This window comes from Phocoena phocoena, chromosome 6 (assembly GCF_963924675.1).
Source record: "Phocoena phocoena chromosome 6, mPhoPho1.1, whole genome shotgun sequence".
Classification (NCBI taxonomy): domain Eukaryota; kingdom Metazoa; phylum Chordata; class Mammalia; order Artiodactyla; family Phocoenidae; genus Phocoena; species Phocoena phocoena.
This window is the reverse complement of record NC_089224.1, coordinates 12,446,725-12,474,428: the sequence shown is the minus strand read 5'-3', so window position 1 is coordinate 12,474,428 and position 27,704 is coordinate 12,446,725. Positions and strand designations below refer to the sequence as shown.

The following is a 27,704-nucleotide window of genomic DNA, read 5'->3' as shown; positions in this document are numbered from 1 at the left end:
GCATCAAATGTAAGAAGTTAGGAAAAATGAGACATAACTAATGAGCATAGGGTTTCTTTTGGGGGCGACAAAAGTCCAAAATTAGACTGTAGTGATGGCTGCACAACTCTGAATATAACAAAAAACAGTGAACTGTGAACTTTAAATGGATTAACTGTATAGTATGTGAATTATATCTCAAGCTGATTAAAAAGGATTTAAGAATCATACAATTAGGAAGAAGGAACTGGGTTTAAAAGAGCCAATAAAATAGATTAACCATTAGGTAATATAATCATGAGAAAATAAAGTCCAAATAACACAACATAAGAAATAAAGGTAACATCCTACAGAAACAGAGCTACTCACTCCTGCAAAAAACAACCCCACTAGGTCTGGATGTTTCCTTAAGGGAAACAGAAAATTAATTTCAATTTTACCTACTTAAGAACATAGAAAAGGAAACTTTCTATGTTTCTTTAAAAAATGAGTATAAGATTATACTAAAACTCAAAAAAGTTTATGAAATGTTTAAGATCTTTTTAAAGAACACCTTTTAAAATTTTTTAATAAAAATAGAATGAGGGATATGTCTGAATGGAAGACAACTTTGTATGTCAGTCATCCACCCCAAATTCATCCGAAGAGTAATTAAACAGTCAAAGAAAAATTTTAAACAAACTTTCTCTAATAGTTATCTAATAGAGCTACTGTAGAGAAACCTGAAATGAACTCCCATTTTTGTGGGAATTTAGAATGTGATAAGGGTGCAATTTCAAATCAGGGTGGAAAGGACGACTTAAAAATTAATAAATACTGTTGGGTCGGTCGGGAAGAATTGAAGTTAAGCAATTTACACATACAAGAATAAGTTTCAGATGGATTAGGGGTATAAATATAAAAATTACACCTATAAGAAAATTAGCAAAAAGTATAGGGAGTAGATTCAAAATCAAGGTGTGAGGGTATTCCCAAGCCATATAAAAATAATAGATCTCATTGCCTGAAAATTTTAACTTCAGCAAAGTGAAACAGGTTAAAAGACAAATGAGAAAAATAGATGTCACACAAAAACGAAACCAAGGAAACGATAAAGACACGGAGAGAGGAAGTAGGTGGAACGTTTAGGAACATAGTTTACTGTCACCAACGTAAAGGAAACATGGCTTGCCATGTCAAGTCCCAGAAATGGGTTAAGTGACGGGATGTGGGTGATAATTTTCTTCTCTATGTTTTCCTGAAATTTTCCTTTTTTTTTTTTAACAATGCGTGTTGTTTGTAATTAATTTTTTTAAATTGTTTAACAACGAAAAAGTCTGGCCTGCCTTACATTGTTCACTGGCGTGTCAGTGTTCCACCAGCTTTATTTCAGTTTTATGACGGGGAGGCACGGGGACTTTTGCTTACTTTGTGTCACCACGATACCTATTACAGACTGAGTCCTTACAGATATTAAAAAAGAAATGCTCACGTATTGGAAAAATAACGTTGGTCCTGTAGGTGTGGGAGACCTGCGTGCCAGCACCTGAGGGCCTTGCACTTCCTCATTACACACGTCTCCCCATCCTCTACCCCACTTCCAGCCACATACCTCACTCCATCCGGCCGGTACAAATGACAGGCAAGAATTCATTCCTGGCGCGCGCGGCAGCGTGACTCCCGCGTCTCCACGTCTGTCGCTCGCCTGGGAACGCCCCCGCCCCGCCCCGTCGCTTGTTGTGTTGTCATCACGTGGCCGGGGCGGGTCCTGACGTCAGGGCCAGGGGAGGGACTGCGCAGGCGCAGAAAAGGGGGCGGGGGACTCGGCTTGTTGTGTTGCTGCCCAAGAACCAGAGACGGTCCTGCTGCGGTCGCACCTCTTCCAGCCGCCCGACAATGTCGTCTCACTTAGTAGAGCAGCCGCCGCCCCCGAACAACAACAACAACTGTGAGGAAGGTGAACAGTCTCTTCCCCCACCAGCCGGCCTCAACAGTGAGTACTGGGCCGGCGGGCTCGATAAAGGGGATGGGGGAGGAGGAGCTGCTCGGGCCGCTGCCGCCAGCTCCGCGCGGGGAGCGGGAGGAGAAGGCAGCCCATTGGTCAAGGCCTAGGATGTGCGGATGACTGACAGCTCCCGTCACCTGTCAGGAGGAGTTGCTCCTGTCTTCCTCCAGACCTGGCTCAGCTCCTTCCTGGGGTCTTGGGTGGGGGGCTGCTTGGGTTCGCCGTTGGGAAGGGTAGGTGGGTGGGAAGACGAGGGCGTCGAGCGGATCCCACCTGTGGTGGGCCCCTGAGCGGAGCCAATCGGGGCGTGGAGGGGCGGGCCTTGGGGCGCGGGGAGGGAGGGTGGGCGGAGCGGGCCGCCAAGTGGACGTGGGCAGGGATGGGGACGTGCGGCGGGGACGCCAGGGGATGGACGCGGGCGGCGGACTGAGAGGAGGGGGCGGGCAAGGGACGGGCGGGAGGTCAGGTGTGCGGCAGGCCTTGGGCCAAGCCCGGCTGACCCCACCTCACTGGGTCGGCCATCCCCCAGGGCTCAAAATGTGAGACCTCTGGTTGCGTTCCTTTGTTAGCACGAGCTGGCCAAGAGAATTATTTGGTAATTTAGTGGTTACTTGTATCACGTGACGGGGGGTGGGTGTGAGGAGGCTATACTACTTTTTTTTAAAGATGTTTCAGAGTTGCTCAAGTAATTTTTTTTTTTTTTTTTTTTTAACATTGGGGTTGTGTGTCCTGTAAACCTGCTTACGAACAGCTTCTTGAACCATCCAAGATTGCACAGATCACGGAGTCTGGGGCAATGAATTTTCAGAAACGGGATTAAAAATACATTGGTACACTGGGGCGGTTGAAAGTTAATGGCAGTATCGAATTACGACCAACTACAGTTGCTTTTGCTAACATTCTGGTGCTTAGACATCTTGTTCTAAGGTGATTCCCTGTTGTCTTTAAAGCTCGCTGGAAGCCTTAGAAAGGTTCTTGCCTTAACCTTCCTGTAATATACCTTTTGAAAGAGGTGGTTGGGACAGTTAGCATATGGCCAGATGAAGTCGTTTAAAAATCAGTTGGATGCTTAAATGACATTTAAAGGCACTCTAAGATCTTTCATCAGAGGGAGGTGTTCCAGCGTAGCCTAACAGTTATTTTAGGGAAGAGAGTTCCTGTCCTCACAAGATGTTTTCATTGCTTATTCTTTTTGCTCCATCTTTTGATTAGGTGATTCTTTAAATGTTGACTTTTAAAAACTTTTAAGTGTCTTATGTTCTAGAATGTAAGATTTAGATATTATTACCCACAGTAAATTAAGATTAATTTCTGTGTGTTTTAGTGTTCTTTGCTTCACATATTAACATGCATTTTAAAATTAATTACCTGTATTTAGAACCATGTGATTTTAGAATGGGAAGAAACTTTAGCAATAACTGTCCACTTTTATTTACTGGTAGAGAAACAGGTCTATTTAGAATGGATAAAAAACAAGGTTCTACTGTATAGCACAGGGAACTATATCCAATCTCCTGGGATAAACCATAATGGAAAAGATACAGAAAAAAAGAATGGGTATATGTGTATAACTGAGTCACTTTGCTCTACAGCAGGAATTAGCACAGCATTGTAAATTAACTCTACTTCAATAGAAAAAAACAAACAGTTCTAGTGTGAAGTGTGTTGTCCAAGTTCATGGCAGGCTAGGTCCTAGAGCTGAGGTTTTACTTTCACCCGACTAGTGTTGCTTTCAGGACACTTCTTTTCATTGGCCCACAATCCCCTGATTATGTGTGTTTCTTATTCTCTCAGTGTATGCCACCTAATGTATAGAGGTGACCTGCCTATCGATCTCTTTTTAATGTACTGTTTCTTAATTGTTTTCCAGTTTTCTATGATACTTACAAGTTGGCTGTTTGGTTAGTATGTGTACCCGACTTTACAGAAAGCAAAGGAATTTTTCTTTTCCTTTGACCATGTAACAGAAAAATGGGGTTGAGCTCTGTGTGATGGTTTTCCTCCGTGTCCTGATAGACCTCTGAGGTCTTTGATGTCTTTGGCCAATCAGGTACTGCTACGTTTGTATTAGCTCTTATAGAAGTGCAAGAATGCTCAGCCTGTGTGTGATATCAAAATGTTGCTTTGGGAAATCTGCTAGGTAGAAAGTATTTTATTTGAGCTAGGGTGAGCTGCTTTTAAATGTTACTGAAAAGCTTTCAGATAAGTGCCATGTTTCATTACACTCCTTTCGCCTTTTACTCTTTTTTAGCTCATTATACAACACTGGACTGAACAAAACAAGAAGTCTTATTGATTCCTTCAAGTGATTTTTGGGCACTGAGCAAAACAACTTATTCGGGCATCTAATACTATCCAAATTGCTGATAAGTTGAAGTTGTTTATTGCATAAAGTTGCACAACTCTGAAAAACAGGAGATGAACTCATTGTACAGATTATCTCTGGCTTGGGATTTTATCTTTAGTTCAGGGGTCAAAGTTTTAATAGAAAATTATTGAAATATTTGGAATAATGAAACCGTTCTCTGATCTTTTTTTTTAAGTTTATCCTTGTATGGGGACTGTTTGCTTTCATTACAAATTAGTGGACAAATATCTGAACTACTTCCAAAGTTAAAAGGATATTTTCCAGTTGATAGTTTTATTCTAGAGAAAACTATCAAGTTACTTAAGAATATTGGATATTTATGTCATAAAATTCAGTAGGTAATATGAGGAAAATTATGGTAGTAATAAAATTCTTGTTATTGTTTCACGTAGGAAGTGCAGCCTTTTTTTTTCTTTTTCTTTTTTTTTTAGTACAGCCTTTTTTATCTTTTTAAATATCTACAGCTATGATGTACTTGCTTCCTCAGTTATGGCAAGAAGGCTTTTAAGGCTATGACACGTGAAACTCCAATGCCTTATAATACTGTTTTTTTTTTTTTAGAAAAATGTTAGTGAATGTTCTCAGTCTGGATTCCAGCATCAGGTACTTGAAATAAAATACATGTTTTGAGGAAAGAAAATAAGACATGATGAAATGTGTTAGCCCCGGTTACAATGAGTTACACATGGAATTGAAAAGTTGGGGAAAGAATGAGAAATACTCTTTTTCCTTTTCTCCCTTCCCCCATTCCCTCACTGTCCTTGCAAGAGGATTAAACTGGTGATTATAAAATTATAAAGAGTAATACAGCATCCAGTCATGAATGCAAATCACAATTATTGGACCAGCCTTCACGAAGAACTGTATTACAGAATGTACAAGCGTGTATCTCTGAATCCTCTTAGCAGTTCTCAGACTTAAACTAGAAAATAACTCCTGTAGTGTGTATATGTACCACCTGGCTTAAGAGAACGCTTGTTAGTTTGTAAGTAGTCTTTTAATATAATGGAGCCTCCAGTTTTTAATTTTAAAGCTTAAATATTAGGAAGGGAATTCACTCTGAGATTTTTTTCCTGCATTGTATTGCTTGGACATTACAGTCTTCATGTCTTATTTCCTTTCCAAGTAAAAAGGGACTTTGTGAGGATTGGTAGTGTTAGAACGTCAAGAAATTCTGAGGCCATAAGTCAGGAATGAACTAGGAGATGAGAAAAAGGTATGTGCAGTTCCAACTCTTGAGAAAGATAAGTTTGATTTTTTCCACTTTACTCAAAAGATAAAGCTAGTATATACATATTTTTTTTCAGATCTAAATTTTTAAAAATTCTTCACTGGAGTATAATTGCTTTAAGTATGTAAACATTTAATGGATATCTATGTCCTGACTTTCTCTGCAGAACTGATTATTTCCGTAGATGATATTACTGGAACAGAATTAAGAGCTAAAGAAAATCTACCATTTTAAGGCTTTTAATGGGTATTGCCAGATTACCCAGCGGAATGTGTCATGGAAGTCCTGGTTGTAATAACAAAATATTAGAAGCAATCATTTGGGTGATGATTAACCATTGCCATTTGGATAATGGTTAAAGCATGGTATATCTTTATGATGGGATGCAGTGCAGTTCCAAAGAATAAAGTAAGGCAATATATATTGACATTGAAAGACATCAACGAGTTGTTAGGTAAGAAACACTATTTACAGAAAAATATATACAGTACAATTCCATTGTTTTTATTTGTAATAACAAAAGCAAAACACAAAAGTATTCTCTGGAAGTCTACATATGAAACTGTTAAAAGCAGTTTCCTTTAGGAATGGGAATGAGAGGTTGGGAGGAGAGGTATCAATTTTTTTCCTTCACATACTGATGTTTACATTTTCAAGGAATGCATTCATTTTGTAGTAAGAAATGTTTTTAAAAGATACTGAGTATAATTATAATAGTAACTAACACATAGCACTTGTTATGTACTCGGAACTTTTCGTTGTGTTTTATTCCTGTCATCCTCCCAACAGCCCTATGAGGTAGATGTGGTGTTTTGTGTTTTTTTTCCACTATGTGCAGGCAACCATTCGGTGTGTGTTTTTTTTAAATGGAGGTGTGACATATAACATTAGTTTCAGGTGTACAAAATAATGATTTTATTTATTTATTCATTCATTTTGAAATGACCACCACAGTAAGTCTAGTTAACATTCATCACCACACAGAGTTACGAAAAAATTTTTTTCTTATGATGAGAACTTCTAAGATCTACTCTCTTTTCTTTCAAATATACAATACAGTTATTAACTGTAGTCACCATGCTGTAAATTACATCCCCAGGAATTATTTCTCTCCTGACTGGAAGTTTGTACCTTTTGATCACCTTCAGGTAGACACAGTTATTATCCCTATTTTACAGATGAGAAAACTGGAACACAGAGAGGTTACTGGAATACAGAGAGGTTAAGTGACCTGTCTAGGCTGTGACAATCTGATGTGATAGAAGGGGAGTCTGGGACAACTGGACGTGATAGAAGGTAGAAGGAGAGTCTGGCTTCAGTCTGTGGTCTGAGCCACTATGCTAATACATGCCCGATAGGTATTGTCTGCCTTGAGTAGAGGTGCCTTCAGTTATGTTACAGAGTGTTAAGGCAATTACAGGTCCTTTTCACTAAGCTTTTCTGGGTGAGTCTCCTCAAGTTCCTACATTATGATTACTTACATATATTTAATGTAGAAGGTAGAATTTAGATATGGGTTTGGAAGTCCTTCAAAAAAGCAAGGTTTTGAAAACCTGATATTGTTACAGCCTTTTTTCTCTCTGATCAGCTGCTTCAAGTGAATGTTAATTGTATTTTAGAGAAGACTGGCTTCCACGGAGACCCATCTAGAACTCCTGGTTCCTTAGTTCTGCTTCTGCCAGAGCACCTCCAGCCTTTTATTTTTTTCACATTGGGCTTCTGTACAAGAACTGGTCCCATTGGTGTAGAATAAATTGAACAGTCCTAGAAAGAGTGGGAGTAGGAAAAAAACAGTTTGTTCATCATATATCTCTCTCTCTGTCGCTCTTTTCAGTTAAAATATTTTGTAGAGCTCTAAATTTAGGGATGCTGGTGGTATATTTCTTATGCATTCCAGAGGCACTCCACAAGTATTTAGTTAAATGACCTTCAGTGTTAGATCTATCTTATTAGCTTTGCTAGTTGAATTTCTTCATCCATTTTGAGTACTGCCTAGCCCGTGTCCATTTTTGTGTGTGGACAGAATGAGACTGTGGAGATGTCATGGAGTTGTATTGTTTGGCAGTACAGTCCCAAAGAATGGGGGGTGGTGATGGGACTCTGACAGCCACTGAGACCACCTTGGAGGGGAAGGAGGGAAAGGGTAACTTCACTTCTATGGAGCAAACGCTGTTCTAAGTACATTACAAATATCAACTCTTTTAACTAGTGTATTGATGAGTATCTCCTGTTTACTAGGCATTTTACCTGTGTTACTCTCTTTAATCGTCACAGCAACCCTGGGGGGAAGGTACTATGTAATCATCTCTGTTTTACAAATGAGGAAACTGAAGCTCAGAAAGTCATAGTAAGTGGGAGAGTCAGATTTCCAACCAGGGCTACCTTTGAGCTTTTCCTTTGTAGACGGGTGATGTTGAGTTCACTTCTGGGTCTGGATTAGCGGTAATCTCATTTAGAGTGCATTTTAGGGTTTGGGCCTGTTACTCTGATTTACGGATGGAAGACCGTTCTGCCACAGAACTCTCTCTAACACTTCTGCTTGGAGTTTAGAGAAATGGCTCCACCAACCTGCTTGGTTATGTTTTCTAAAACAAAATTTGTTGTAAGGAATGGAAATTAGAAAAAAAATAAACCACTCTCTTTTTGTTATGAAGTTGTTCTATTGGCTACTGTTGTCAATGCTTATTAGAATTAAAGGATCTTCATGTAGTCAGCAAACTCATGGAGCCAGTATTTTCAAGACCAGTCCAAATTACCAGGGCCCCATCCTTTCCTGTGGCTCCACCCTCTTTGACTGTTTGCCTGAGGCAACGTCAGTGTTGCCCGTAGCAGATGCCTGGTTTTCCGCCCCAAACCAACGAGGCTTCATGAAAACCCTAGAAAGTGTGAACTTGTGGGAGAGAAGAGAGAAAAGGCCAGCTTGCAAGGTATGTTTAGTGCATAGAGAAAGAAGTAGAAAGAGTGAGGCATAAAGGAAGGGAAGAAGCTAATGTGTGGGATAGGGATAAAGCTTTTTTTTAGGGTTTTTAAGCGTTCTCACCTGATTTAGTTAAGAGCCAGCTGCATTCATTTTATGCTCCAGACTTGCACACAAATTGAAATGTTGATGATTGGATTTAAGTTCCCTCTCCAGGAACGTCTCAATTGTTTGTGCTAATTAAGGCACAGTTGTTAACATACTTCGATGACCTTTACGACATTTCTAAATACAGGTGGAGAGGACACAACTAAATAGCTGAGGTAGACTGTGGAAAAAATATATATGTAATTAAAATATTAAACGTAAGTACCCTGTCTGGTAATAAAGTAGCTGTTTGTTTTTTGAAAAGAACCTAAAAATTTTCAGTAAAGTATTTATTGTATGTAAATTAAGTTTTAACCAGAGAGAAAACTGGCTGGAAGACACATCTTCTAAGATACTCATTTTAGAGGTCCAGCTTCTTCTAAATCAGTTGATTGCACGAGCTCCTTCAGGAACAGAACTATATAGCTTTTCAGACTTTTATTGCTCCTTGTTTATTTTCTTCAGAATACTTTGGCATTTGCTTTGAGGCGAGCCAGAATTCTTATCTGAATTCACCATATTCACATGCTGTGTGCACACGAGAGACTCCTGTTCTGCTGTGGTTAACTGCAGCTATCTGACTTGTCCAACAGGTTCCTGGGTGGAGCTCCCCATGAATAGCAATGGCAATGATAATGGCAATGGGAAGAATGGGGGTCTAGAGCATGTACCCTCCTCATCCTCTATCCACAACGGAGACATGGAGAAGATTCTTTTGGACGCACAACATGAATCCGGACAGAGCAGTTCAAGAGGCAGTTCTCACTGCGACAGGTGAGTGAGATCCACGTTTTGGTGGAATTCTGGAAATGGAAGGGTTGCAAGGTTACTTCCCACTAGAAAAAATAAATCGCTTACATCTTCATTTGACAAAATTTACAACTCCCGATTTCTTGCAGCATGTGTATTTAAATCAGAGAGCCAATTGACAAGGACAGGAGTGCCCACTGTTTCCTCAGATTAAATCAGTTTCCTTAGATTGTGTCGTTTTCAGATGTTTTACTAGTTTAAAAGTCAGCGGTATAAATGTTTATTTACAGAATTAATCTAACTTTCTCCCATTTTCCTTTGTCCTTTCACAGCTCTCTTTCTGCCTCAAATACAGTTACCTCTGTAATCTCTGTCCTCCCTTCTAGATTGTGAGGCTTTAAAAGGCAGGGATCCTGTTTCATCTCCTCTGTACCCTTGACAGTCATGATGCTGGTGGTATACAGTAGACATTCAGGAAATGTTTGAGTTGCAGGAGCTACAAGTTGATTCAGCTTGTTGTATAGCAGTATTTGCACGGTGGAAGCACCAACTAAGGTCTGTAAAGATAGTTAATTTTGAAGGCGGCCATTGCGTTTCCTTAGAGCTCAGAGGAAGTTTTGTTTCAGACCTCGTTTTTCTATATTTGGCTTGGGGAGACATTCTTCAATTAAGGACTGCATGTGGTGAAAGAGTTAAGAATACAGACACGTATGAGGAGAGTGAAACTGAGTTGTTAGTTTATATTTCAGTACAAGCTTCTCTTTTTCCAGAGGGACTAGGTATGACATGACATAGTGGTATATCGAACATTCTTAGACCAGTGACAGCCATAGTATTAGCATTCTGGGGTACTGGATGATCTTCTGGCTAATTAAGAGTTCACTGTTATTGGCCATATAGAAAACGCAGATACACAGGAAATAGACTAAGGGGACATCTAAAAATGTAAACAGTGATTATCTCTAGGGGATGGAATGATGGCCATTTTTCTTCTTCCAAATTTTTATACTTGGTAAAAATTGTGTGTGTGGTACATATTATTTCTTATCAGAAAAAGTAGAAAAGGAGAATCAAGAGTTAAATCATGTTCGAAGTGCCTGCATGACTTACGATCCACCGTTGTCACCAAGGCTGCAGAGGACTGGTCTGACGGCTCTCTGGCACACCCACCTCCCAGTCACATCACTCACGTGTCCCTGTGCTTCTGAAGAGCCGGGATGGCTCTTGTCATGAGCAGAAGCAGAGCAGATGGCTCTTCTCTGAGCAGCTTGCCACCAGTTCTGGGAGCTACGACATTAGTCTGTTTTTTGAGAATCACGTTTATATTATGTTACATTTATGTTATGAGACTCACAGGTGGGTTTTCTGAAGTTTTCTGCTGCTTATGGGCTTGTTGATAAGCCTTTTATTACATGTTCAAGTACTGGTGAGTCCCTTAACCTGCCGTTCACTTGGTGCTGTCATTGAGCAGAGATAAGATCACCTTATCACCGGCCTTCTGGTCATCTTATGTCATTTCTGGTTGCAGTTATACTTGTGGTCGAACACGAATTCATCTTCCCATGATCACGTTTCAGTTAGGTTTCTGAACATGTAAATGGAGATGTGGCGGGTGCCCTGGGACACTTTCCTGTTCTCCGCTTACACATCTTCAGGCTCTGGGTCACTGGTCACGTCTCAAGGGAGGCCTGGAACTCTAGCTCAGTCATGCTCTCCTGGGATACCTAACACTTGAACATTTAAGAATGTCTTCACAGTTCATGTCATCTGAATTGCCAGCATCGCTAGATTTGAGGTTGTTAAGCAGTGCTTCTTGTAAGTGGAAATGTTTTAGGATTGTTGGCTATTCGTCCCCAAGCTAATTTATGTATATTTTCATACATATTTAAAATTTTTTTAATTATTCCGTCAGTATATTTTTGTCACTGTGGTGGTTGTTAGAAGAGACCCCCCTATGTGTTCTGCTTTGTGCTCCAGCCTATTGTAGGAGTTTCCAACCTATTGTAGGAGTTTCCAACCTACACACTATATTCCCACAGGGAGCTTTTAAAAATACCAGTACACAGACCCCATCCCTAGAGAATCTCGTTCTGTTGTCGAGACATGAGAAAATTTTTTTTTTTTTTTAAAGAAGATGTTGGGGTAGGAGGGTTTATTTATTTATTTATTTATTTTTGCTGTGTTGAGTCTTCGTTTCTGTGCGAGGGCTTTCTCTAGTTGCGGCAAGCGGGGGCTACTCTTCATCATGGTGCGCGGGCCTCTCACTGTCACGGCCTCTCGTTGCGGAGCACAGGCTCCAGACGTGCAGGCTCAGTAGTTGTGGCTCACAGGCCTAGTTGCTCCGCGGCATGTGGGATCCTCCCAGACCAGGGCTCGAATCCGTGTGCCCTGCATTAGCAGGCAGATTCTCAACCCCTGTGCCACCAGGGAAGCCCAACATGAGAAAATTTTAAAAGCTCCCCAGCTGATCCTAACATGAGCCAGGATAATAATGCATCCCAAATGGATCAGTCTACCAGTGAAATGTTGAGTATTTGTCTAAGTGAGCTTGGTGCCAGTGGTAAGGAGAGTGTAAAGCAGAGCTGTGCTTCTCTTGGCTTTTTGACTTGGTCATTCTGCTGCCTTGACCTGGTCATGGTTCTGTAAGGCTGGTCCTTAACTTGACCTCTGGCTGTGAATCCAACGGTGTTATGAGCATAATAACAGTATACTGAGGACAGCCAGAGTCCCTCGTTCTGCTTGGTTCCTGTGTTATAGCCTGAGATTTCTCGTTCAAGACAAAAATTTTCTAAATACAATAATATGGTGGTTTGGTATGGAACCAGTTTTTCACTTTTCCTTCCCCCACTTCAGAATCTCCTACATCAGTTATAATCGTCAAAGACAGGTGATCTTACTTACTTTCCAGTCAGTCTCACCAGCATCTCTATATATTACCATTGGACACATGCTCTTGACAGCGTTGATAGTTAATATCTATTCCTTTGAGCAAGTTAAGCCTGGAGCATCCAAAATGAGTTTACATTTGGGGAGGTGGGGTGTGCAGTGAAAGATCTAGTGACTCGCTGTGGTTACACAAGGAATCATTGATAAAGGTAAGAATAGCACTTAGCACATTGTATTCATCTCTTGTATCAAGTACAGCTTGTGACCATGTATCTTTGTTTAAAAATGTATCTGTACATTTTTATAGTTCTGGGAATATATCTTGTACTTGTGAAAGGTTATCACTTGCTATAAGTTTATATAATTCACTCTGAAATATCTCAAAGTCAGTATTTCAAAAGTAAGTAAAATAGTGGTTCTCAAACTGTTTGGGCTCAATACTCCTTTACACTTGTAGTAACTATTGGGGACCCCAAAGATCTTTTGTTTATGTGGGTTATATATTTTGATATTTACTATATTAGAAATTAAAACGGAGAACATTAAAAAGATATGTATTCATTCATTCAACAAGAAGCCTATTACATGTTAACATAAGTAACTTTTTTAAACAAAATTTACCTGTTGTCCATAACCAAAAAAATTAGTAAGAATAGTGGCATTGTCTTACGTTTATGCAAATCTCTTTAATATCTGGCTTAATAGAAAACAGCTGGATTCTCACCTGCTTTTACATTCTTTCTATGTGTACATGCTATTACACATAATTTAGCCTTTGGAAATTTTCACTGTACACTCATGGCAAAATGAGAATGAAAAAGGCAAATAAATCCTGATAGTATTATGAAAACAATTTTAACCTCAAAGACCCTTTGAAAGAGTCGTTAAGAGCTGCTTTCACACTTTGAAAATAGCTGGTGAATTGTTTAACGATGAAAGAACTTTGAGAAAAAGAACCCCAAACTAAAGTTTCTGAATTTGAAGATCATTTTACATTTATTGGAAAAAGAGTAAAAATAAGAAAATGTGACAGTCTTGTGTCTTTAGGTAGTATTTCCGTTGCAGATTTATCATTGCAAAGGAATTTATCACCACTGAAAAATTCTAGAACATTTGGGAGTAAGGGTGCTCAATTTCATTTTTTCGTACATGGGGTTATGGTATACTTTCTGATTTGCTGCTTTTTCAAAGACATACCACTATAACTTTTAATTTTCTAATTTCCAGTAGAGGCTTATTTGACAAAATGAGAATTAAAACTAATGGCTATAAATGTGTCTTTCTCTTCTAGCCCTTCCCCACAAGAAGATGGGCAGATCATGTTTGATGTGGAAATGCACACCAGCAGGGACCATAGCTCTCAGGTGTGTGTGTATGTTTGTTTATTTTTCTGATTTGCATTAGATAATTAGGAAAAATGCAAATCTCTAAGTCTGTTTTGCTGAAATATAGTAAAGAATATGAAGACTTTAAAAAATCATTTGAACAATGGAATATTACTCAGCCATAAAAAAGAATGAAATAATGTCATTTGTAGCAATGTAGATGGACCTAAACATTGTCATACTGAGTGAAGTAAGTCAGAGAAAGACAAATATATGATATTGTTTATTTGTGGAATCTAAAAAAATGGTATAAATGAACTTATTTACAAAACAGAAATAGAGTCACAGATGTAGAAAACAAACTTATGGTTACCAGGGGGAAAGGGATAAATTGGGAGATTGGGATTGAGATATACACACAACTGTATATAAAATAGATAACTAATACGGACCTACTGTAGAGCACAGGGAACTCTTCTCAGTACTCTACAATGACCTATATGGGAAAAGAATCTAAAAAAGAGTGGATACATGTTTATGTATAACTGATTCATTTTGCTGTACACCTGAAACTAACACAACATTCACAACATTTTAAATCAACTATACTCCAATAAAAAGTTTAGAAAAATACTTTGAAGCCATTTTAAGTTATTCAGTTTCTGATGTTGGAATTTATGCTGCTGTGGTCGTCGTCACGCTCCTTTACAACTAAGAATTTGGGGTCCTAAAAAAATTGGGAAATTCTTGTCTATAATGTGTCATTCCAATATTCCAGGCTAGTTTCTTGAGTTTATAAATAGAAAACTGAGGCACATGTCTTATTTAAGGTCACAGAATAAATGAAACGGAAGGTTGTTGTAGAACCAGGTGTGAAAACTTTTTTGCATCTGAAATCAAATCAAGCTAGAGACAAAATTCACCTAAATTATGCAGGATTCCTTAAGGTAAAGAAGTTAAGGGCTTCCCTGGTGGCGCAGTGGTTGAGAGTCTGCCTGCCAATGCAGGGGACACGGGTTCGAGCCCTGGTCTGGGAGGATCCCACATGCCGCGGAGCAACTAAGCCCCATGAGCCATAATTACTGAGCTTGCGCGTCTGGAGCCTGTGCTCGGCAACAAGAGAGCCCGCGATAGTGAGAGGCCCACGCATCGCGATGAAGAGTGGCCCCCGCTTGCCACAACTAGAGAAAGCCCTCGCACAGAAATGAAGACCCAACACGGCCATAAATAAATAAATAAATAAATAAATAAATAAAAAAGAAGTTAATATAGTTTCACAAGGAGTTGACATGTTGGAAATATAGATGGCTATAGTATTGAAAGCTTACAAAGGTTTTTATTATAAAACTTGGGATAAATAAATAATTGTCGTTAATGATTTAGAATGTTCATAGCCAGCCCTTGACTTTATTGATGTGTCAGATCACCTGCAAGTGTCAGAGTGCAAATTTTTTTTATATATAAATTTATTTTATTTATTTATTTTTGGCTGTGTTGGGTCTTCGTTGCTGCGCGCAGGCTTTCTCTAGTTGCGGCGAGCGGGGGCTACTCTTCATTGAGGTGTGCGGGCTTCTCGTTGCAGTGGCTTCTACTGTTGCGGAGCGCAGGCTCTAGGCACCCGGGCTCAGAAGCTTGTGGCTCGTGGGCTCTAGAGCACAGGCTCAGTAGTTGTGGCGCACGGGCTTAGTTGCTCCGCGGCATGTGGGATCTTCCCGGACCAGGGCTCAAACCCGTGTCCCCTGCATTGGCAGGCAGATTCTTCACCACTGAGCCACCAGGGAAGCCCAAGAATGCAAATTCTTGAGAACAGGAGGCGTTGTTTTTTTCTCCCTTGTTAAGGTACTTGAAGAATATATGTTGAGTGAATGTTTGAATGAATGCTAACAAAAACTTTGTTTTGCGGAGTTCTCCCTGTGCAGTGTTCTGGCTCCCTTTGCACTGGAAATATTTTGCATGTTACCTTGGTTCCACCCAGTATTCTTTCTGTTTAGGAAGCTGCACACTTTCTCCCTATGTTGACTGTGCTTTATTTGTGCTGTTTTCTGAAACCTAGAAACACTATGGGACGGAATACTAATTTATTTTATGATGAACTTTATACTGTAGAGAAACTTGTAGTAGTAAGGCTACTACAGTCAATTTAAACCAGGTTACGTTTTTGAAAAGGCAATCTAACTCCTATAAGAAAAACATTATATCCTTTAGAGTAAGACTTTTAGTAAGAGAGAAATCAATAGGAATAATATACTTGAACTTTCAAAAAGCCTTTTACATTGCTTGTTTTTAATTGAAGAAATGCTAATTCAAAAATTAGTTACTTTAGGGTTTGGGAAGGTGGATTTTTTTTTCATGAATTAGAAGGAAGCTTAGGGTTAGGAAACAGTTAAAAACAGTTAATAAAGGACTTAATGGTACTTGCTCTTACTGAATTTTTTAGATTGTCTACATGAGGAATATATGCCGTTTTTAGCCTTTTTAAGAGGAGGAAGGAAAGGAGCTGATATTTACTAGATACATTCCAGGTGCAAAATTTTTTTAAAAAATTTTTTCCCACTGTAATGTTCTCAGCCCAGTGAAAGAGGTGACATAATGCCCATGAATGAATTGGAAAAAATGAAGCTGTGTCTTAATTAAGTTACTTACCTAAGATCAAAAGCAAGTAAGTGATAGAGTCAGGACTGAAACCAGGGCTGTCTGGGCCTGTGGCCCCTGTTCTACTAAAATAAGTCGATGAATGGGATTGATTTCAGAAGAGCTCACAAGGTCGTGAGAATGAACTAAAACACATGTCTGGTGAGTCGTGGTACAAGGAAGCCTAAGGTGTAATACATTTAGGAAAAGGTTGTTCAAACTGGACTTTTAGGATGATGGTCCTCAAGAGTCAGTTTTGTAGCAGAAAATAGACAGTAGATTGTCTCTCAGAGGCGTTTTTCAGTGTGTTCCTGGGACCAAATAGGCCAGCACAGGGTCGGGTGTCATTGGAAGATGATACAAACTGAAAATGTCTTCCTTTTCCCTCCTGTAAAACTGTGGTTTATCTGTTCTGTGCGATGTAGTTTAATATCCACATTTAGAGACCTAAGAGAGCTTGAGGTGGGCCAGAGAAGGAAAATGTAAGTGATTAGAAGGTAAGGGACTGCCCATGATAATAGGCTGAAATGATCAGACTCTTCTGTCTGAATAGTTGTAGGTGTGGAGCGAGGGTTATTGATTTGGATAAAGGCATGAATATTACTTCCTTAGACTAAGTGCATTTTTACCATATTCTGAAATTCCAAGAATCAGAAGGCAATTTAAAGCCTAAAGCTGGCAAATGTAAGATTAATAAAAGGAAGCACAGGGCAGTAGTGAATGAGGAGAGCTTACAGTCCTTATTCTTAAGGTAAGCATTCTAAACTGATCTGGAAGTTTTTGTGTGTGTGTTTTTTTTTTTTTAATAGCCCAAAGATCATCATCTTTAAAAATTAGAATAAAATCTTATTATATTTTCATTCTTTTGGAAAGTATGAAATACTAGCTTGTTCACACATTTAAACCTGAATCTTTGAGCAGTTTTAGAAGCGACATTTAAGACCAATGTTGGAAACTGAACAGAAGTGACCTGCAGTGTGTTGAATGAGGTGTTGTGTGGCACAGGCTGATCTATAAGTAAATTGTAACAATTTATCGTTTTTGATTTAGGGTATTTTCAGACTTACTCCAGAGAGCCAACTCATGATTCTGAGTAATCTCAATACTCAGTGGAACAAGCTTAATCCTAAAGGCTACATTATGTCATTCAGTGGTATTTGCCAAGTCCAGCAGAACTAAATAAGAATGATAGTACCAGAGTAGCAAAAATCCACAGGGATTTTACTTTCTGTTTGATAGCAAAAGGGACCGTCTATATCTAGAGATTCTCTGAAGCTACCTTCCTGGAGCAGCTGTTTCATAGAGAATTTTCATAACTACCTACAAAAAAGAATGAAAGTTTGAATTCTATCCAAACAAAATAACAAATCAAAATAATTCTTAGCTTTGAGACCCTTTGGTTTGAGATCATAGCATTATATTCCTTAAAACTGAATAAATAATGCTGTGCCATTTTTTAGGAATTTCTCGTCCCTGTGTGGTCTGGAAAGAGAAGCTGTTGGAAATTTTGATTGTTCTTAGCCTGAAACTTTAGGTTATTATCATTAGCAAGGAGAAGGACTTTTTAAATTTATTTGATGTGAAAGATGTCCAGTTCTTACTCTGTATTAAATAAATTACTCTTAAAACTTTTGGCTTAAGTAGTTTTGTTTGTTTTTGTGCGGTACGCGGGCCTCTCACTGTTGTGGCCTCTCCTGTTGCGGAGCACAGGCTCCGGACGCACAGGCTCAGCGGCCATGGCTCACAGGCCCAGCCGCTCCGCGGCATGTGGGGTCTTCCCGGACCGGGTCACGAACCCGTATCCCCTGCATCAGCAGGCAGACTCTCAACCACTGTGCCACCAGGGAAGCCCTGGCTTAAGTAGTTTTGAATAAACCTTGGAAAATGTTTGGATGGCAATTTGTCTAAAAATCTCCTTCTAGGGAGTAAAACCTAATGGCTAAGAGTAGGGGCTATAGAGACCATTTGCCTGGGTTTGAATACTGGCCCTGCTACTTACCGCATATAGAAACTTGGGCAGTCACTTAATTTATGTCTCGGATTCCTCATCTGTAGAATGGAATAGTAGTAGTTCCTTTTTTTACAGGATTGTTGTAAGGTAAAGGTTAATGCATGTAGAGTACATAGACTGATGCTTGTCTCTTGATAAACGCTTAATAAATACTAGTTATTTTAAGTTATTATAAATTATTTACTTCCTCAGCCCAACTCCCAGTTATTTATTTTCTCATTACTTTGTTAGCATATACTTTTTGATGTTCCCCTTTGTTTTCAATTATGAAAAATTTTGAATGCATACAAAAGTAAAGAGGATATTACAATGGCCCTTCATACACGTATCACCCAGATTCAATGATTATCAGTGTTTTCCACACTTTAGTTACACTGTATCCCCAAATATACTTTTTTCAGATTCATATTCTTTTTTTTTTTAATTGAGGAATAATTCAACTCTCAGGTTCGTATTCTGTGTTTAGACATAACAGTGAAACTCACTCAAGTTTTTTTTAAGATGTTAAATACTCTGATCTTAGATCATTTTGTCAACCTTTTTGGAAAAATGACATCTTTCTTACATAAAAATTATTGATGCACAAGCTTATGATTTTTGTATATTTTCTGTCTAGATTTGTCTTCTGTAGTAGGAAGGATCAGTCTTCTTTTTCTCCTTTTTTAAAATGTGAATTCTCCTTTACAGTCAGAAGAAGAAGTTGCAGAAGGAGAGAAAGAAGTGGATGCTTTGAAGAAAAGTGTAGACTGGGTGTCCGACTGGTCCAGTAGACCTGAAAACATTCCACCTAAGTAAGTCAGTACATGGTTCTCTTCAGTGGACACAGTGCATGTAGTGTGGGCCTGCTAATTCCTGAGATATTTTCAGCAAATGCATTTCTGACACCTGCCTCTGCATTTCTTCCCCCAGGGAGTTCCACTTCAGACACCCTAAACGTTCCGTTTCCTTAAGCATGAGAAAAAGTGGAGCCATGAAGAAAGGGGGGATTTTCTCTGCAGAATTTCTTAAGGTGTTCATTCCATCTCTCTTCCTTTCCCATGTTTTGGCTTTGGGGCTAGGGTAAGTACTGCTCAGTGCCTGAAGTTTCTTCCATTCATTTTATTCACAGATTTTATTTCCAGCTGTAAGAAATATATGTGAAAGCAGTTTGTGTTGTTGTCCTTTTAATGTTTCAGCACAAGTGGGATGAACTCAAGAATTATTGAAGTCGATTCACTTTTGGTGTATAGGGTTCCCCCGCTCTCTGAAAGTAGAGCATGTTTATGAAACCTTCCGTAAGCTGAAATGGTGTAAAGCAAATAAGCAACTACCTTAGGACACGTCTTGCTAACTGATGCCCAACATACATCGAGATAAAGCACAGATGCTCACAGATGCAGTTCAAAGCTATGGGAGCTGGATGCTGAGATGCTGAGTGTGGTTCCTGGGAAGGAGGTGCTCTCACTGCTCGGAGTGCGCTTCCTCTGTAACGGCTCGCTGCAGAACCATCGCTGAACACTGTTCACTTTTTGCCTGTTTTTATAAAAGTGAAAATCCTCTTCGAATTCCTTTCAGTTATCGAAAACAGGTACTAGCATAGGTCTAACCTACATAGCGAAGTAATGAAAAGCAAACTTTCGAAAAGCGGGGGATACCTATCCAATAAGCATTTTTAAGAGTAGAGTTTTTTCTTATTTGAAAATAAGTTGTTCATATGATTTACTACCCTAAATGTTCATTATAAAGTGAGCTCTTCTATATTTGATTTTTCTTTTTGGGTCTTGTTGTTGTTGTTTATACATTTCTCAAGATAAGCTGAGTTTTAAAGTAAATTAATCATTAGTGTTTAAAGTTGGCGTTGATGTGAGCATTTCTCTTTCCCAAATGGGAAAATATACCATTTATCGAGTAGTCCTTGAGTGCAACTGGAAAGCTGGTTGGGGTTACTACTGTTTTCTCTTTGTATTGACAACATTTTTCTTTCCTTCTAAAATTGACCCCACATTTACCTGCAATTCATTAATTTTTCAGGGATTTCTTTTTTTTTTTAATAGATCTTTATTGGAGTATAATTGCTTCACAGTACTGTGTTAGTTTTGGTTGTACAACAAAGCTCATCAGCCATATGCATACATATGTCCCCATATCCCCTCCCTCTTGAGCCTCCCTCCCACCCTCCCTATCCCACCCTCCCTATCCCATGCCTCTAGGTCATCGCAAAGCACGGATCCGTCTCCCTGTGCTGTGCTGCTGCTTCCCACCAGCCAACTATTTTACATTCGGTAGTGTATGTATGTCGATGCTACTCTCACTTTGCCCCAGCTTTGCCCTCCCACCCCATGTCCTCAAGTGCATTTTCTATGTCTACCTCCTTATTCTGCCCTGCAACTAAGTTCATCAGTAACATTTTCTTTTTTTTTTACATTCCATATACATGCGTTAGCATACGGTATTTGTTTTTCTCTTTCTGATGTACTTCACTCTTCAGACTCTCAGGTCCATCCACCTCATTACAAATAACTCAATTTCGTTTCTTTTTATGGCTGAGTAATATTCCATTGTATATATGTGCCACATCTTCTTTATCCATTCATCCGATGATGGACACTTAGGTTGTTTCCATCTCCAGGCTATGGTAAATAGAGCTGCAATGAACATTTTGGTACATGACTCTTTTTGAATTATGGTTTTCTCAGGGTATATGTCCAGCAGTGAGATTGCTGGGTCATATGGTAGTTCTATTTGTAGTTTTTTAAAGGAACCTCCATACTGTTTTCCATAGTGATTGTATCAATTTACATTCCCACCAACAGTGCAGGAGGGTTCCCTTTTCTCCACACCCTCTCCAGCATTTATTGTTTGTAAATTTTTTTTTTTTTTTTGCGGTACGCAGGCCTCTCACTGCTGTGGCCTCTCCCGTTGCGGAGCACAGGCTCCGAACGCGCAGGCTCAGCGGCCGTGGCTCAAGGGCCCAGCCGCTCCGCGGCATGTGGGATCTTCGCGGACCGGGGCATGAACCCGTGTCCCCTGCATCGGCAGGCGGACTCTCAACCACTGCGCCACCAGGGAAGCCCTGTTTGTAAATTTTTTGATGGTGGCTATTCTGACTGGCATGAGGTGATACCTCATTGTAGTTTTGATTTGCATTTCTCTAATAATTAGTGATGTTGAGCATCTTTTCTTGTGCCCCTTGGCTATCTGTTTGTCTTCCTTGGTGAAATGTCTGTTTAGGTCTTCCACCCATTTTTTAACTAGATTGTTTGTTTTTTTGATATTGAGCTCCATGAGCTGTTTGTATATTTTAGATATTAATCCTTGTCTGTTGTTTCATTTGCAAATATTTTCTCCCATTTTCAGGGTTGTCTTTTTGTCTTGTTTATGGTTTCCTTTGCTGTACAAAAGCTTTTAAGTTTAAGTAAGTCCCACTTGTTTATTTTTGTTTTTATTTCTGTTACTCTAGGAGGTGGGTCAAAAAAAATCTTGTTGTGATTTATGTCTAAGAGTGTTTTTCCTGTGTTTTCCTCTTAAGAGTTTTATAGTGTCTGGTCTTACATTTAGGTCTTTAATCCATTTGGAGTTTATTTTTGTGTATGGTGTTACGTAGGGTTCTAATTTCATTCTTTTGCATGTAGCTGTCCAGTTTTCCCAGCACTGAAGAGGCTGTCTTTTCTCCATTGTATGTTCTTGCTTCCTTTGTCGTAAATTAGGTGCCCATATGTGCATGGGTTTATCTCTGGGCATTCTATCCTGTACCATTGATCTATATTTCTGTTTTTGTGCCAGTACCATACTGTCTTGATTACTGTAGCTTTGTGGTATAGTTTGAAGTTAGAGAGCCTCGTTCCTCCAACTCCATTTTTCTTTCTCAAGATTGCTTTGGCTGTTCGGGGTCTTTTGTGTTTCCATACGAATTGTAAGATTTTTTTGTTCTAATTCTGTGAAGAATGCCATTGGTAGTTTGATAGGGATTGCATTGAATCTGTAGATTGCTTTGGGTAGTATAGTCACTTTCACAATATTGATTCTTCCAAACCAAGAACATGGTATATTTCTCCATCTGTTTATGTCATCTTTTATTTCTTTCATCAGTGTTTTATAGTTTTCTGAGAAAAAGTCTTTCACCTCCTTAGGCAGGTTTATTCCTAGGTATTTTATTCTTCTTGTTGCAGTGGTAAATGGGAGTGTTTCCTTAATTTCTCTTTCTGATTTTTTGTTGTTGGTGTATAGGAAAGCCGGAGACTTCTGTGCATTAATTTTGTATTCTGCAACCTTACCAAATTCATTGATTAGTTCTAGTAGTTTTCTGGTGGCATCTTTAGGATCTTCTATGTATAGTATCATGTCATCAGCAAACAGTGACAGCTTTACTTCTTCTTTTCCAATTTTGTATTCCTTTTTTTCTTTTTCTTCTTTGATTGCCGTGGCTAGGACTTCCAAAACTATGTTGAATAAGAGTGGCGAGAGGGATATCCTTCTCTTGTTCCTGATCTTAGTGGAAATGCTTTCAGTTTTTCACTATTGAGTATGATGCTTGCTGTGGGTTTGTCATATATGTCTTTTATTATGTTGAGGTAGGTTCCCTCTATGCCCATTTTCTGAAGAGCTTCTATCATAAATGGGTGTTGAATTTTGTCAAAAGCTTTTTCTGCATCTATTGAAATGATCATATGGTTTTTATTCCTTAATTTGTTAATGTGATGTATCACGTTGATTGATTTGCATATACTGAAGAATCCTTGCATCCCTGGGATAAATCCCACTTGATCATGGTGTATGATCCTTTTAATGTGCTGTTGGATTCTGTTTGCTAGTATTTTGTTCAGGATTTTTGCATCTATGTTCATCAGTGATATTGGTCTGTAATTTTCTTTTTTTGTGATATCTTTTTCTGGTTTTGGTATCAGGATGATGGTCACTTCGTAGAATGAATTTGGGAGTGTTTCTCCCTCTGCAATTTTTTGGAAGAGTTTGAGAAGGATCGGTGTTAGCTCTTCTCTAAATGTTTGATAGAATTCGCCTGTGAAGCCATCGGATCCTGGACTTCTGTTTCTTGGAAGATTTTTAATTATGGTTTCAATGTCATTACTTTTGATAGGTCTGTTCATATTTTCTAATTCTTCCTGATTCAGTCTTGGAAAATTGTACCTTTCCAAGAATTTGTCCATTTCTTTATGGTTGTCCATTTTATTGGCATAGAGTTGTTTGTAGTAGTCTCTTATAATCCTTTGTATTTCTGCAGTGTCAGTTGTGATTTTTCATTTCTAATTTTATTGATTTGCATCCTCTGCCTTTTTTTCTTGTTGAGTTTGGCTAAGGGTTTATCAGTTTCATTCATCTTCTCAAAGAACCATCTTTTCGTTTTATTGATCTTTGCTATTGTTTTCTTCATTTCTGTTTATTTCTGCTCTGATCTTTATGATTTCTCTCCTTCTACAGACTTCGGGTTTTCTTTGTTCTTTCGCTAGTTGTTTTAAGTGTAGTGTTAGGTTGTTTATTTGAGATTTTTCTTGTTTCTTGAGGTGAGATTGTATTGCTATAAACTTCCCTCTTAGAACTGCTTTTGCTGCTTCCCATAGGTTTTGGGTCATTGTGTTTTCATTGTCATTTGTTTCTATGTATTTTTAAATTTTCTCTTTGATTTCTTCAGTGACGTCTTGGTTATTTACTAGCACACTGTTTAGCCTCCATGTATTTGTATTTTTTTTACAGTTTTTTTCCTGTAATTGATTTCCAGTCTCATAGCGTTGTGGTCAGAAAAGATGCTTGATACGATTTCAATTTTCTTAAGTTTTCTGAGGCTTGATTAGTGACCCAAGGTGTGATCTATCCTGGAGAATGTTCCATGTGCACTTGAGAAGAAAGTGTATTCTGCCACTTTGGGGTGGAATGTTCTATAAATATCAATTAGATCTGTCTGGTCTGTTGTGTCATTTAAAGCTTGTGTTTCCGTATTTATTTTCTGCTTGGATGATCTGTCCATTGGTGTAAGTGGGGTGTTAAAGTCCCCTACTATTACTGTGTTACTGTCAATTTCTCCTTTCATGGTTGTTAGCATTTGCCTTATGTATTGAAGTGCTCCTGTGTTGGGTGCATAAACAGTTATAATTGTTATACCTTCTTGGATTGATCCTTTGATCATTATGTAGTGTCCCTCCTTATCTCTTGTAACAGTCTTTATTTTAAAGTCTTATTTTATCTGATACGAGTGTTGCTACTCCAGCTTTCTTTTGATTTCCATTTGCATGGAATATCTTTTTCCATCCCTTCACTTTCAGTCTGTATGTGTCCCTAGGTCTGAAGTGGGTCTCCTGTAGACAGCATATATATGGGCCTTGTTTTTGTATCCGTTCAGCCAGTCTGTGTCTTTTGATTGGGCCATTTAATCCATTTACATTCAAGGTTATTATCGATATGTATGCTCCTCTTACCATTTTCTTAATTGCTTTGGGTTTCTTTTTGTGGGTCTTTTTCTTTTTTGTGTGTGTCTCGCTTAGAGAAGTTTCTTTAGCATTTGTTGTAAAGCTGGTTTGGTGGTGCTGAATCCTCTTAGCTTTTGCTTATCTGAAAAGCTTTTGACTTCTCCATCGAATCTGAATGAGATCCTTGCTGGGTAGAGTAATCCTGGTTGTAGGTTTTTCTCTTTCATCGCTTTAAGTATATCCTGCCACTACCTTCTGGCCTGCAGAGTTTCCGCTGAAAAATCAGCTGATAACATTATGGGGATTCCTTTGTATGTTATTTTTTGTTTTTCCCTTACTGCTTTTAATATTTTTTCTTTGGATTTAATTTTTGTTAGTTTGATTAATATGTGTCTTGGTGTGTTTTTCCTTGGGTTTATCCTGTATGGGATTCTCTGTGCTTCCTTGACTTGGGTGACTATTTCCTTTCCCGTGTTAGGGAAGTTTTCAACTATAATCTCTTCAAATATTTTCGCAGACCCTCTCTTTTTCTTTTCTTCTTCTGGGACCCCTGTAATTCAAACGTTGGTGCATTTAGTGTTGCCCCAGAGGTCTTTGAGATTGTCTTCAATTCTTTTCATTCTTTTTTCTTTATTCTGCTCCTTGGCAGTTATTTCCACCATTTTGTCTTCCAGCTCACTTATTCGTTCTTTTGCCTCAGTTATTCTGTTATTATTCCTTCTAGTGTATTTTTCATTTCAGTTATTGTGTTGTTCATCTCTGTTTGTTTGTTCTTTAGTTCTTCTAGATCTTTGTTAAACATTTCTTGAATTTTCTCAATCCATGCCTCCATTCTGTTTCTGAGATTCTGGATGATCTTAACTATCATTACTCTGAATTCTTTTTTCAGGTAGATTGCCTATTTCCTCTTCATTTATTTGGTCTTGTAGGTTTTTACCTTGCTCCTTCATCTGTGACATATTTTTTTGCCGTCTCATTTTTTTTCCTTTTTTTTAATGAGTGGGATTATGTTCCTGTCTTACTGGTTGTTGGGCCTGAGGCTTCCAACACTGGAGTTTGTAGGCTGTTGGGTAGAGCTGGGTCTTGGTGCTGAGATGAGGAACTCCATGAGACCTCACTCGGATGAATATTCCCTGGGGTCTGAGGTTCTCTGTTAGTTCAGTGGTTTGGACTCGGATCTCCCACCACAAGAGCTTCAGCCTGACCCCAGGCTCGTGAACCAAGATCTCACAAGCCGCCAGTTCACTTTGGGCTTCTCCTGTCTCCTTGGGCGTCAAAGTCCCCCACCAGCGGCCGGCAGGCGCCCTAGTTGGGGGGAGACTCCAACTCCGCATCTTCCCACACCACCATCTTGACTCCTCCAGGGATGTCTTTTAAATTCTTCTTTTTTTCTGGATTTGAACAATTGAGGAAATATACTTTTGAAATATTTTAGGAGTTAAACACTTGTGGTTAAAAATTTTTAAGACATATCTGCTCTTTGAGCATGCCCAGTGGGTCCTCTTCTGTATATAATGTGCAGAAGAAGTACGGCATCTCTTATCTTTCCTTTAAGGAGCTCAGCATATGGGAGAGATCTTCACAGTAATGAACTTGGAGACATACGTGACTTTCCCACACACACCTCCTGCCTTTCTGGGTGCCTGATCTGCTTTTGTGAGGGTGAGCACAGTGATGGCACGCAGCAAAACGGGGTGTGTGTGAAAATGCTGTATGGAGTAGGGGTTCACATTCCCCAGCAGCACTGACTGCACACTAGTCCATCTGCCCTCAGCAGGCTGGTCGGCGTTTGTACCTTGGAGGATCTCTTCCTTTTATGAATCTTCAGACTATTTCTCTTGCTGGTGTAAGTGTAACAGTTGTTATAGATGAATGTAGAAAACAAAAGGATTCTAAAAAGTAAAGTTGGTTTTATTACGTTGGGGTGTGGGGCTGGTTCCATCTTTTCCTTAACTTCCCTTCTGCTTCTGTTATATAAGGGTCAAACACTTGCTTGGCATGGGAAAGTAATATAAGGCCCTAATCCTTAAGAGGTAAACTGTTAGTAAGAGCATTTTAAAGCACTGGCAGCTTTGTAATTTGGTATGTTACTGTATTTTGTGTCTGAAATATCAGTAGAATTTTTTGTCCACCACAGCGGACCGTCTCAAAGGAGATTAGCTCTGCTTTACTCTTTGAAGGGATCTGTTCTCTCTGGCTTTGCTTTGTCTAATCACTGCCCCAGTGATGTCCAGTCCTGCCCAATGAGTAAACATAATCATATAAAACCAGTTTAGCTGGCTGATGACTAGCTTTAAGTAAGTCAGTGATGATTTCAGGGTGTTAGGGAACTGTACACACGGACCTTTAGAGCCTTGTACAGTGGCTGAAAATTCTCATTTGTAACTACAGTTCAGCCTGTGGGCAAGTTGGTATAGAGCTGTTGAAACAGATGAAACATGATATACTGTGTTTCCTTGCAGCATCTACATTGGAAAACGACTCAGCACACCTTCTGCCAGCACCTACTAAGGGAAAAGAAGAGCCCCTGGGAAAGCGTGTGACTTGTGAAGTGGTGTATTGTCACAGTAGTTTATTTGAACTTGAGACCATTGTAAGCATGACCCAACCTACACCCTATTTTTACATATCCAAGTTCCAGTAACTCTCAAATCCAGTATTTTATTCAAACTCTGTTGAGGCATTTTACTAACCTCATTTCCTTTTTGGCCTGTAAAACACTTTAGAATTTCCTAACAGAGTTTACTGTTGTTTAGAAATTTGCAAGGGCTTCTTTTCTGCAAATGCCACCAGCAGATTATAATTTTGTCAACAATGCTGTTGTCTCCTTTTAGGTACCACCAGACTTAGACCTGCATCATTCATGGTATAAATTTTACTCTTGCAAGATAACGCCCATCTTTCTCTTAAAGCAAGACCAGGTTAGCAAATGATATAAAAGCTTTGTTGTTGTTGTTGTTTTTCAAGACAAAGGCAAGCTTCCCTAAGCTTGAATTTATAGTTATTAAAAAAGAAAAAAACAAAATAGGACACAAGAAAAAAAAATATCCTGGGCAATAAAAACTTATTTTAAACCA

The 27,704-nt window shown here is 39.1% G+C and overlaps 1 protein-coding gene across 2 annotated transcripts; it reads left to right on the top strand.

Annotated features, from left to right (window-relative positions):
- The first annotated feature begins 1,763 nt into the window (after positions 1–1,763).
- BNIP3L (BCL2 interacting protein 3 like) lies at positions 1,764–27,704 on the top strand. 2 transcript variants are annotated; one of them, XM_065878871.1, is made up of 6 exons: positions 1,764–1,951; positions 9,220–9,400; positions 13,554–13,626; positions 18,917–19,020; positions 19,139–19,288; positions 27,090–27,704. In XM_065878871.1, the coding sequence occupies exons 1-6, from the start codon at positions 1,855–1,857 to the stop codon at positions 27,136–27,138; spliced, it is 654 nt and encodes a 217-aa protein (XP_065734943.1). In that variant the 5' UTR covers positions 1,764–1,854; the 3' UTR covers positions 27,139–27,704. The 2 variants fall into 2 exon arrangements, with proteins under 2 accessions (XP_065734943.1, XP_065734944.1); XM_065878872.1 differs by having other exon boundaries at positions 1,855–1,915; positions 27,090–27,138.

What these genes read in the sequence shown, in the direction of transcription:
- BNIP3L (XM_065878871.1), top strand. Translation starts at nt 1,855, where the DNA reads ATGTCGTCTCACTTAGTAGAGCAGCCGCCGCCCCCGAACAACAACAAC. An exon ending in CCCACCAGCCGGCCTCAACA is followed by an intron (nt 1,952 to 9,219) that starts GTGAGTACTGGG and finishes CTTGTCCAACAG; the next exon opens with GTTCCTGGGTGGAGCTCCCC. An exon ending in GTTTTGGCTTTGGGGCTAGG is followed by an intron (nt 19,289 to 27,089) that starts GTAAGTACTGCT and finishes GTTTCCTTGCAG; the next exon opens with CATCTACATTGGAAAACGAC.